We start from the raw sequence: 12,689 nt of genomic DNA on the forward strand, positions 1-12,689 counted from the left end.
CATGGTTAATTGAAATTTATAATTTCCTTCATTAATGCCAGATGCAGTTTCACTCAAGGTCTCCAAGGCTCCGGCAATGAAAAATGAAAGTACAAGTACATCATAAAAAAAGCGGTCACAAAAGTACGCTCCTCTCAATAATTAACATATATATACATTTTTTGTTCACCCTACCGCTTGTTACCCGATACGATCCCATACCATCCAATGCATTGAATTACATTTGTGTACCTGTGGGCAAGTAACGCAAATAACCGGTTATATTCCACTCGAATAGTAATGCAATGCGCTAAAAGAGGAGTAGGAAGAAAGAAGAAAGGACCTATGCGGAGAGTACGGAAGCCCGGCCACGACATCTACATAAAAACGCAAAAGAGTGCAATGCACAAAAATACGTACGAGTGCACAAAAGCACGCCACACAACAAGTTGCAAAGCAGATGGTTTCTGTTTTATTTACTTAAGTACAGCTTATAATTGTTACATCGTTACGTGGGAAAGAGATTTGTTAATATATATATAAACTTTGTACATATCTATACTTTTTCAGGTCGATTTTCAGGTAAAAGATAAATTGTACACTTGCCGCAAACAGCACAAACATCGTTAACTTTTTTTTTATTTTATAACCCTAAGATAAGTTGCGGCTGGTTTATAATTGACTAAATGGCTCTAGAGCCTAAACTGCCTAAAGCTCTCCTTCAGAATTTTAGGAGCCACTTTTGGCGAAAAAATGAAGACCGCTAGATGGCGCTGATCTAAATAACTATTGCTATTTACAGCAAAGTCACTTTGATAATTATAAACCAGCCGCAACTAATCTTATAGATAGAAGATAAAAAGTTGACATTTTCTGTGATGTTTGCGGCAAGTGTACAATTTATCTTTTACCTGAAAATCGACCTCCAAAAGTAGAGATTCTTCTTATATGGTTTCATAATAAAATCGACCATATGACACGACTTAGTAGTGGTTACTCTAATTACTTCACGTATATCTTACACCGTGCTCTTTTTACCAAAATGATAAAGTCCAAAGTAAATATATGTAACAATCATAAGCTGTACTTAAGTAAATGAAGTAGAAACTGTCTGCTTTGCAACTTGTTGTGTGCGCGCTTTATTCGTGCACTCGTATACATGTTTTTGTGTACTCATGCATACTTGTTCTTGTGCGTGCTTATGCGTTTTTATACAGATGTCGTGACCGGGCTTCCGTAAATAGTAGGAGAGAGGCAACACAAAAGAGCAGTAGCAATGCGTGCAGTATTGGCAGTATAGGTATAGCATTGCGTCCAGAGCTCCAGAGCGTTCTGCTCGTGTGTTTCGGAATCTCTGGTTTCGGAGCAATAACAATACACCGATTATACACTCACGAGACGCCCAGTTCTTATTTACTTCGATGTACTAATTTATTAATGCACCTAAAAGTTCTGTGCTATACGTGCTATACATGCTACGCAGTTTGAGCAACATCGAGGGGTGAGATTTTGTTAAACTAGTGCATAAGGCTGATTGGGGCGTCGACGGCGACGATATAGAAAGTGCACTGGGTTTTATCGGGGAATTATGGTGAGAAAGGATGGGGAGCTCGGGGGCATCGACGACGAGAGCCTCGCACGAGTCAAGCTCATCACCGAGAAGAAGAGGCAATTGGAAAGGACGGCTGATCAGGTAAGTGTTGTTTTCTCCCCCCGATAAGTGGATGAAACGGTGAAATTTGTGCGTGCACTTATACCTGTGTGGTGAACAACTCTTTCGTCACTATAGCTGTACTTTCTAATGCAGTGGAATTTCGTAACTTTTGTCTTTTTGTCGATCTTGTTGAACGAGTTTCGATGTTGAACTTTGGATAATCGATACATTTTTTCTTAAATACTAAAATATTGATCGATTCTGCGAACTTCTTTGTATTGGAGGATATACATTTTTATTTTTACTTTCACTAAAATAAAAATAAAAAAGATGTCTCTAAAGAAATTTACGATAACTCATCGATGATATCTCTAATATCAGGGTAGTAATGAATTTTTTAGTTGACAAAAATTCTTGAGCTGATTGACAATAGATAAGTCGTTTCACTGTCTTAATGGAGGTATTTCGTAAAAGGTTATATCTCTCGGTATGATCGTATTTTCTTCTACAGTGAATAACCGTTTAACTGACAATTAAAAACGCTTGTTATAATACAGCAAAAAATTTTCTTTTTCTTTTTTTCATCAATGAACACCTGTATGACATTCATTTGAAAAAACAGCGTTTACTTTTATCATTCGTCTTTCTCGTTTTATTTCTCATCAAACGATTGTATTGCACGGCGAAAAAGTTTTAACGTTCTCCATCCATATGATCCAGGTATTGTCAGTACCATAACAATAACAAAGCTTCGACGAAAAAAACCCTGAAACGACCCTTCCGATGATGCTATTCCAAGAAACACCTTCGATTCCTCATTCAGGGCCACGACTATTAATACGCCACCGTCACGGCACTGTAGCTTGTTATTTGTGTCCGACAATAATTCTCTTGCGTGTTTGCAGGTACACCAGGAGATAAGCTCATGCTTCGAGCGCCTGTTCGACAAACTGCGGGCCCGAGAGCGGCAGCTTCAGCGCCAGGTCGAGGCCGTCCATCGCCAGCAGTTGGCGCTCGTCCAGTCCAACTCTGAGCTCCTGCCGGCCAACGCCAGCCTCGGAATCGATCTCAACACCGAGGCTGAGCTCCTCGCTGTCATCCAGGACTTTGGCCGCGTTGACCTATCCAACAGCATGGCCCTCAAGGACTTTGAGCCCTACAGAGCCGAGGAGTACCAGGAGGACGTGGTCAGCTTCGACAAGAGCCTCAAAAGCGAAACCGAAGAGTTGGACGCCTTGGTGCGCAGTAAGCGCGACAACAACGCTGACAAGCCTGTCGTCATTAACTTCAGCTGCCCTTCTTGCGACGTTAGTGTTGAGACCACCGACAAAGACGCCGCGACAGCAGTTGCTCTCGCGCCTGGTAATTTGATCTTGCTCGTAAATTGAATGACCGGCTCGGCACTCTTGGGTGCCAGAGTCCACTTGATTTCGTTTTATCGTCATTACTTCGTTTTTACCAGCCGTAGCTTCGACGTCGAGACAATTGGACGAGAGCCAAGGAGCTGCAGCTGCGAGTATGAGCGGCAACTACTCGCCCTTTGCGGAAAACGACTCTGACTCGGACGAGTCCTCGGTGGAGGAGGTCGACAGCCCCGTCCGTGGCGAACACTCCTCCAGTTTCTTCGTGGGCGAAGATGAGCACAAGACCATTGAACATTCCAGTCCTGGTGACGGTGGCGTTGTTACGAGTCCGATCGAGGACAACGCCTGCGGCGTCGCCGAGGTACAAGACAAGTCGAAGGAGGGGCTGGCGGATGAACACCCAATACAGATCCAGCAGTGGTTGCGGCAGATCCTGGCCGAGACCGAGACCGAGCCGATCGTCAACGAGACCGGCCGGCCCATTGTGGTTGGCCAGTTTCCCAAATTGCCGAGTAACTCTAGACTCTACCACGAATTTCCCGTTGAAACGTAAAAAGGCTGAACATTGTTGCGTATTGTTGCCGATACCCGAAATAAATCTGGACGAACAGAGAGAACGTAAGACCGACACGATTAATCGAGGAATTGCTCAAGAGTTGTCGATGTACCTTATAGCAGTAATTGTAGTCGCGTAGGTTATGCCACTGTTGATAAATAAAAGGAGAATGGACGTTATCATTCGCATCTTTGCTCTACTTAATAGAGAAGAAAAATCAAGTCCTACACGGGGCCAAATTCCATTGATGATATATCTACATACATGTACGTGGAATATGAATCGACAAGTCTGATTTTCCATTTGTGTATTTCTATCTGTAATCTTTTCTCAAATAATCATCTTACTCCGCGTCGTTGTACTTCTCAATGATAATTTATTATTCATTTTTAATGTTAAGGTGTCTCGATCGAAAGAATTTGTATTTAATAATTTGTACTTAAATGTGTGTCGCATCGCCGTATTTACAAATTATACACGTAGCTTGGATTCAAAGCCAGTGTCATTGTTAAGATTTTCATCTCGCATTTCATTAATTGCGTTACTTATTACATAGTTATGTAAAACTTTGTTGTGAATTGAATAAATAAATAAAGTTAAGAAGAAAAGAAAAAAAAAACATATTAAAACAACACTGATTTTTATTGATTGAAATATATCTTTTAATTCTCTTTACCGTGTAATACATCAAGAATCATCGAGCTCGCTATGCTTTTGTTGATAAAGTTTTTTCCTCTTGACATTGTCATGTTTGAGCCTCACTAAACGCGTATTCCTTGCATACGCTGTTTACAAATACATTAATAAATCCGAACAATATACGCTCGCCGAAGAAAAATAGGTATGTATGGACATTTGTACTATAGAAATAGCATTTTTTGTGTTATATAAAAGATAATGGTGAAAAGCTGAACAAGTAAAGATAGGGACAAGATATCTTGAATATGGCACAAAAATGCTTTAAAATCATTTTTTTCTAAAACACTGGAAAGTCGTGGTAACGTTGTAAATTTCTGTGAAGAAAAAAATCATTCATTCACATGTCTCTTTTGGTTTCACATTTTTCTATTAAAATATTTAAAAATTTATAGAAGTACCAAGTCAGTTAGTCGTTGAGTATTTGAACATATTTATCTATAGTTGAAAAGGAGATGAATATACTAAGCTTACAAAGATATTTGGGACTAAAGTCCATGTTGTTGATCACTTAAGAGTGAAAAATTATCTTTTAAAATTTAAGAATACTATATAGATTCGTACTTTAATAATCAGTAGTTTAGTAACATTGTATAGCTGTCATTATAATGCATTTTTTTTGTAGCTTTGCATACATTTTATATAACAAATCATTCATTCTTGACTTACTTTAAATAACAGCCATACCTAATGTACGTTTTCAATTCCATATTAGTATCATAAGAGATAACTATGTTTATTTGTCAAATAAAAAGAAATTTGTAGTGCATTAAAACTTGGTCGATTTAAAACTTTACGTTGAGTCAAACAAACTATAGTTTTACTCGTGCCAAAAATACATAAAAATATTAACAATAATATTGCTCTTTGGCATGGAAAAAAAAAAGAAATACCTTTATTTAAATTTTACTGAGGAAAATCACTTGGTTAGTTTTTACTAAAATCTTCCATTTCAACCAAATTACTTGAAACAATTAACTTTTTTTTTTCTCTTTCTTTAGTTGCAAATAACAGTACTTTTGTTCATGAAATCATACAATATGATAAATATTTACAGTTAGTTTGAGGTAATTAAAAACTACTCAACTTACAACTTATTTGAAGTGCTATCTAAAGTGAAAAGAGGAACTGTTGTACAGATTTAGCTGCACATTGAAACTAGAATATAGTTTGGGTCATAAGTATAGCGGTACAATGTGACGGTAATTCGCGCTAGTTCTCAAGTTATCGAGACTCTTACTAATCCATCATTTAAGCGAGACTTGATAGAAGATCCAGTCTTCAAAGAATGATGGTATAAATGCACTATCTTTGGTAAACTTGACAGGGGCGCAAAGCTGATCCAAAACATCCTCAAACATTTTTAGTGACTCTGGACATGACGCTCCATTTCCCTGAATAACAAAAAGAATACCTCAATGTATACCAAGTAATAGTTTTTTTTCAGCCACGAAATAATATTTAAAGTATCTCTCAATTACATGAGTCATGTATTTGCCATTAGGTTTCAGCACTTTCATGGAAGCATTAAGAATTTCTCTAACAAAGTCCCAAGCATCTCCTTGAGGGGTTGTACTTATTGGAATGTCGGTGAGATCGCCGAAAACATAATCGAATTTACGTCCTTCTTCTATCATATTGTTTAAAGTCTTAACACAGTCATCAACAATTATCTAAAAAAAAAAGAATTATACACCTGGTAAACAAACTGCTTACTCTATTTTAACCAAAAATTTTTATGCAACGGTCACCTCGTATTTAGCGGTCTTTCTTTTGTCCAAACAATCTCCGCAGACACTTCTCATGTATTTACTACAAGCGTCCATTACGACGATGTCGATCTGTAACATTTAAGCATGCTATGATTATTGATTGGCTTTAAAAAAAAAAAGTAATTCATGAAAATTTTTTTATCACACCTCGAGCATGGTAATGTGTTTCGGATTTTCCTTGAGCAATTCATACAGAAGGCCACCATCACCACCTCCCAAGATAACAATCTCTTTACCCTCATAACATTCTTTGCCTCGCTGCATGAGAGTTTCGGTATAAATAAGATCTGCTTCTGACATGTCTAAGAATAAAGTGGTTAATTAATAAGAGAGTGTTGGAATTTATAGTAAAAAAAAAAAAAAAAAAAAAAAAAACAATTGTAATACTCACTTTGTAACTCATCGAGAATCAGCATATTACCTAGAGACTTTGAGTGTACAATTTGCACTTTCTGGAAGGGCGATCGTGTTTCAAAGACCAGTTTGTCAATGTCATACTCGAGCAATCTCTCATCTTCAATAAATTAAGTTAAAGTCAAAATACTTCGAAAAATTGTCTTTTGAGAAATGTTCCTCAACACATACTTGAAAGTTCATTTAGTATTTTCATCATGCCATAAATATATGCAATTAATATTTTAAAAAAATGTATATATATATTTATGAAGTTTGAAGTGTAAACAGCTATGTACATGTAAGATGATGATTAATATTGATCGTGGATATCATTCGAAGTAAATGCATGGCTCAAAAATTATAAATTTCAAGCGATGGACTGATCATTTGAATGAAAAGTTTGATTACATTGTTGGTCATGCAGTAAAAGTAATAGGTTTAATGCAAAATATAAATATATGAATATCGACTAGATAGCATATCACTATAAAGGTGGACGAGATGCTGAAAAGATAGAGAAAGAGAGGCAGGCACTAGTCAATAGTTCTAATTTTCTTAAACTAAGGACCTTAACTGTTATGCGCATACATGGCAGCAACACTATGCGATTATATCATCCACCTTTCCCCAATAACATAACGGAGCTGTGTTGAAAGCAATTAATCCAATGTTAAGAACGTAGTACTCAGTATTGTTAAGCAAAGTCAAATTTTTTGTCAGTCCAAGATAAAAAAAAATAACATGATTTCTCTTTTTACTATTATGATATTCGATGTAACCTTTTTACAAAAGTGCGTGCATAACTATATGGTTATTATTATAACCAATAAAAACCCCCAAAAAATTTTCATTATTTTAAGGTTTTAATGATTTTTTTTTTTTAATTTTTGTATGTATTGAATAAAAATTATTGTCAATAATACTCTAATCTCAAGATATGACTAAATACACGTGTACATTTAAATTCATATAAATACACGCGTATGTACAAGTAAGAGCTATTTATATTACTTCGGAGTAGTGTTATAAAATTGTCACTTAATGAACTGTGCCCCAGTGATTTAGAAAAAAACCCTTGTTAAAAAGTTTCATCCAGTGACAAGCTAAAGGGATTACAATAATTTCAAAGCATACTTATATCGAAGCCCAAGAAAAAGATATTTATAAAAAGGTATAAGTAGTAGGGTTATTTTACAGATAGGTGGTCTTGTAAGTACTATGTACAATACAAAAAGAAATGTGTGATGTACTTTGCCGCAAAAAAAAAAAAAAAATAACGATTCATTTTAGTTTTTAAACATACAGATATGTATAACAAATAGTGAAATAAAAGTTATTGTTATCATCGATGACCATCTCATAAGTACTGTTAAATATATCTACGTGCGAGCATCAGCTTAGTAAAGTATTTTATTAATTACATTTTAGACAACAGAAATTATGTAATCATAAAATTAAGTATTAATAACGTTCCTGAGTGAGTGGTATTTTAGTGTTTAATCCCGAAACATAATATAAAACAAAAAGAACTCACCAGCGGTAGGAAAGTATCTGTCAAATGGACCACCGCGTTTTATGGGCATTATCGTGTGTGATCGAGTGGCTGCTGTAGCTTCTTGCATAGCCATCTCCAAGTCTTTGAATGACTACCATACAAAATCATTGAGCGAACCAATAAGACATTTGTGATACTTTTACTTGGTACTTAAATTTTTCATATAGTAATAAAGGTTCAAGTACAACAAAAAGTTGCTTAGAAATTGCATTTTTTACATGCTTGATTTTTTATTAAAATTTATCAACAGAAAATACGTTTTATTTCAGATTTATGCTAGCTTTTTTTAAACCGTTAACAAAAATTATATTAATAACCAATTAATAATACAGGATTTTTTTTTCAAACTAATATTTGAAAACACAATAAAATTAACATTTTTAAATCGCGTAAATGCAAAACATGTCAACAACTAGAGGTATAAAATGAAAATAACATTTGCACGGGAAGTTATCGTTGAAAAAAAAAGAAAAAGAAAAATATTTGCATGAAGTAAAAGTTAAAAAGTTATAAGTAAATTAATTCAGCATTTATATTGTTATTAAAAATGTTATGAACAAACCTTTTTCCCGTATTAATATTGTTATGTAATTTTTCCCGTATACAATACAATAATGGTATTTTAAAATAGTTTAAATAAACAATTGATAGGCAAGACTTTGTATAAATTACAAAAAGTTGTTATTTAACAACCGTCTGAAATTTAAATCACGTGGTGAGTCACTTTCCATCTCCGAATTTATTTAAGTGACTCTAAAAAAATGTAGTGCTTGGATATGAATTGAATCTGCCAAGTAATTTGATTTCGTTACACAAAATACGTGATAAATTTTGAAATACATTTGAAACGCAAGCTACTTTTTGACATGAACTAATTTATAATCTTACTGTTCAGATTAGATCAATACATCGTAGAAGCTATTTTTTAAAGTGATGTATTGAATTTTGTTATTTTAATTAAGTATCTAAAAAATTCAACTCGTTAAAGTATTTTTTGTAGTTCTCGCTAATTTTAGTAACTGTATCTATTAATATTTAGAAAACTGATACTTATTTAAATCAACCGAAATTTTTCGAAACTTCAACATTATGCGATGGCATTTTGTATTTCTATAACTATACAGATCGTTGAAAAAAAGCATGGTTAAAAATGAGATGAAAGTACTTTGATGCTAACTCTTATTTAAATGTAATGAATATTAAATATTTCTATTAACAAACGAAAAAAGTATGATTATAAAAATGTCTGGTAAAGTGCTACATGCACTATACGCCGTTCTTATAATATATATATTAAAATAAAGTGCTACAAATTTTAAACAGTAAATAATTAAAACTTGAATGTATAAACGTTGGTGCTAGGATACAATATGTATTGACTAATTTTGCATTCGTATACAAGCGATACATTATAATTTAAACTATTAAAATTAACCCTCAAATGCTTAATAAGGTATTTGCAGTAAAATTACTTGAAGGTATATCAATAGTATTAGCAAAAATAAAACCCTAAATCGTTAATTTATTAATGAAAAGCCAAAACTGCAAAATTTTGAAATCGGCGATGAGTTTTGTCTTGATGAACAGTTTAAAATTTGTTATTAAATCAGGAAAATATACAAGGAAAAATGGGAAATAAATCTCAAAAAACTATGCAACTGAGGGTTAATAATGTATGAAGTAAGGGCACATAATAATTAGTTGTCTAGAAAAATGGTAGGAATTCAAAATCTCTAACAATAATCGGTTGTAATGATTGATTTGAGTGTAAAATGAGAAAGTTTGTTCTTGACAAAACATTTTCTACCTGAGAGAGTCAGATAGAGATCATATATGGTCCCTCGTCTGACAGGTGGCAAACGTTTGCTGCGCTGGCTGTTCAAAGCTATGGCAACATCGGCTTCCAAATAACGCCATTGCTATAATGTTTTCTTTGTTAGAGTGGATTTTTCTTAATTACCCCATATTCATTGGGATTTGACATTGGCTTGACCCTCACTACGGACCGGAGGTAAACGACTGATACAGGATATTTTTGTAAGCTGCAATTTAGTTGTACCTAAATTTAACCAACGAATTAAAGTACTAGAATTTGTATCCATTCAATTCTAAACAAACAATTTCTAAGGTAAATAATGTTGAATATTACAAAAAAACTATAATACTAGTGAATTAGAATCACAACTTATAAATGAACATACCGTTTTTAAAAATCGCTACTGGAGTATTATAAATTAAAAATGTGGCTTTAAATTTTGAACTTATACCATGACGAATTGTTTCACTCGAGATTTTACGGTTTTCGAAAACCTACTTTAATTTTTTCCATTAAATTTTGGGCTTTGATAACTCATCCACGCATCCTCAAGATATCAAGGAATAATACCATATTAACAAATTTAGGTTGTTAAAAATTCGTAACAGACTTCTTTTGATCACAGCCATCATTTTTTTAGGTTAGACTTTTTTCTCCATAAACACAAATATTATTTCGAATATAATAATGTTCTGCTAGAGTAGATCACCTGAGAAATATTCTTAAATTTTTATAAACTTTTTTTACGCGGCATAGGTTGAGTACCAGTTAATCAAACATGATAGCTATACTTTTAATATATATATCTTATTACAGAGCCTCTTTAATTTACACATATCTTTATCTTGAAAAATCTAAACTCGAGCTTCGTGTAAAATTATTGTTTTCGGGATAATTGTATATACTAATTATTCATAGAATTCATAACAAATCTACAATAAAAAAAAAAATTTTGTCCAAATATAACTGTTCCAGCACAACACCACACTTAAAGCCTTGTCAGATCCCAATGTAATGTTTGAATTATCAGAGACAAGGGTTTTAAAAAATAATAAAAATATTTCTGCCAGACTTATTCTCTACACAAACTGCATAGGTGAATGATTACTGTAATTCATTATTATATTTATTAAAAAATGAAGAAAAAATCCATCATGCAAGGTAAAAGTGATTTGAGTTGAATTGGAGGTAAAGTTCGTCACCGGGAGATTCGCACTTTGACATGTTTTGAATTTAATTTTATAATTAAATGTATTTCCAATTGTTTAACACACAATCAATAAAAGCACTGATATCTACGTTAAACGACATCAGCTATCTTATAAATGTAAACCACGTTGTCTTAATTTTTCTGAAAATACATGAGTATGCACATCTAGTTGAAGATACAAAAATGAATTTCAGTAGCAGATCACCTAACAAACACCATACAAATTAAGAATTTGTAAGCTAATTTTTTTTAAACTCGGGTAATAAGTGATTTAATCCTTGTAATAGTTTTTGAAAAACCAAGTCTAGATTTTGGTATCGGTTCAAATTTGGGGCAATACATACGTCGTATGACAGAAGGGCGTCATCTCCTTCCTGCATGAAGTATTCAATATTAACAGTGACCAGACCCTCGGAATAACCTCTGACAGTGATGAGACTATTCCTTGGTCCGGTAAATAGCACCAGCAAACCCTCGTCGACGAAATGTTCATTGAGATATTTGAGCCCATTAAAGTGCTCCTTGAGCACATTGGTGATATTTGACTTGAGGTTGGTCCTCTTTTCAGTATCCTTAATTTGATTGGCAGGAACGGTAAAGTCGAGCAGTACAGTGTGAGCCACCATAGTTATGCCTAAAACTCAGAACAGTTTAACGTTAACTATTTGCCTAATATTTATCATTATTATTATTATTATCATTTTTTTGTTTTTGTTTTTTCAGTCCTTGACACACCAACACCGATATCCTAGTCAGAAAAGCAAAAATAAACGAACAAACGGGTAACACCAAACATAAAAAAAAAAAAATAAATAACGATTGTAATTGAATTTGAATGTACACCTTTTAGTCTGGCTACAAACGCTCACTGGCGTAGATGTATTATGTCCTTAATAATAAGTTTTAAGCACCCAACAGACAGACACGCACGCACTACGCGGTTATACCCCGAGAATGCAAGAGCAGCAGGCTCTTGTTTGGCCGTACAAAAGAATTATGTTGAGTCGACGAGTCCCCCCGAAGGTGTATTATATAATTGGCTTAATAAAGCGGGTCAATCTGGATACGTGTGTGTGTGTGTGTCTGTCTGGCGTGTAAGATGCATTTATGCCAAGGACAAGTGGCCGGACAGCTAACCAGCCAGGCGCACTACCACCACATGTATACCAGTTCGGACGCCTCGCCGCGGTCTTGCTAACAGAAGCTGGGAAATCGGAGATCTGTCTCGCGCGTTCTTACCCCGCACACGCCCACCAGTCGACTGCAGCTGCAATATTCCGTACATGCAGTGGGTGGCTAAAGGGCTGTTACTCTGCTGCGGCACGACACGACAGCTAGGGCTACAATTAAACTTACCCCGTGTATTATATTGTATAATATATATATTGTGGCGTGTAGGTAGAGAATAAGGTCAGACCGACTACAGTTATACTGGTGTTTCCGAACCTAATAGGGTGGGTGTCGGCGATGAGGGAATGGAGGGTCAAACCCTATAGCGTTGCACGTACACTCGGTTGAACTATAGGGGAGAGAATATAGAAGAGCACGCGGTCGTCGGGGCAAGCAGGCATTCAAACGTTGCATGTGTGTCTCTTTTGCTCTTGCATGTGTATGCTCTCGTGCAGTTCGGGTAAGGGTTGGTTCGTCTTACTTACGCGCGCATATATGTACAAGCTGTATACCACATGGAA

The 12,689-nt window shown here is 34.9% G+C and overlaps 2 protein-coding genes across 5 annotated transcripts; one reads left to right on the forward strand and one right to left on the reverse strand.

The window, feature by feature from the left end:
- Positions 1-1,184: 1,184 nt before the first annotated feature.
- LOC106644095 (uncharacterized) lies at positions 1,185-4,114 on the forward strand. Its single transcript, XM_014359461.2, has 3 exons — positions 1,185-1,672; positions 2,539-2,995; positions 3,096-4,114. The coding sequence occupies exons 1-3, from the start codon at positions 1,568-1,570 to the stop codon at positions 3,548-3,550; spliced, it is 1,017 nt and encodes a 338-aa protein (XP_014214947.2). The 5' UTR covers positions 1,185-1,567; the 3' UTR covers positions 3,551-4,114.
- A 79-nt stretch (positions 4,115-4,193) lies between these two features.
- On the reverse strand, positions 4,194-12,529 carry LOC106644089 (spermine synthase). 4 transcript variants are annotated; one of them, XM_089592648.1, is made up of 8 exons: positions 12,238-12,529; positions 11,343-11,632; positions 9,780-9,891; positions 6,413-6,535; positions 6,169-6,323; positions 6,001-6,090; positions 5,731-5,922; positions 4,194-5,643 (listed from the first exon to the last, which is right to left on the reverse strand). In XM_089592648.1, the coding sequence occupies exons 1-8, from the start codon at positions 12,281-12,283 to the stop codon at positions 5,497-5,499; spliced, it is 1,155 nt and encodes a 384-aa protein (XP_089448774.1). In that variant the 5' UTR covers positions 12,284-12,529; the 3' UTR covers positions 4,194-5,496. The 4 variants fall into 4 exon arrangements, with proteins under 4 accessions (XP_089448774.1, XP_089448773.1, XP_089448775.1 ...); XM_089592647.1 differs by lacking the exon at positions 9,780-9,891 and adding an exon at positions 7,952-8,063 and having other exon boundaries at positions 12,238-12,528; XM_089592649.1 differs by lacking the exon at positions 9,780-9,891 and adding an exon at positions 7,952-8,063 and having other exon boundaries at positions 12,166-12,239.
- Positions 12,530-12,689: the final 160 nt, after the last annotated feature.

Source organism: Copidosoma floridanum, unplaced genomic scaffold, assembly GCF_036245765.1.
Source record: "Copidosoma floridanum isolate Cflo_tuat_1 unplaced genomic scaffold, Cflo_Japanese_pri ptg000019l, whole genome shotgun sequence".
Lineage (NCBI taxonomy): Eukaryota > Metazoa > Arthropoda > Insecta > Hymenoptera > Encyrtidae > Copidosoma > Copidosoma floridanum.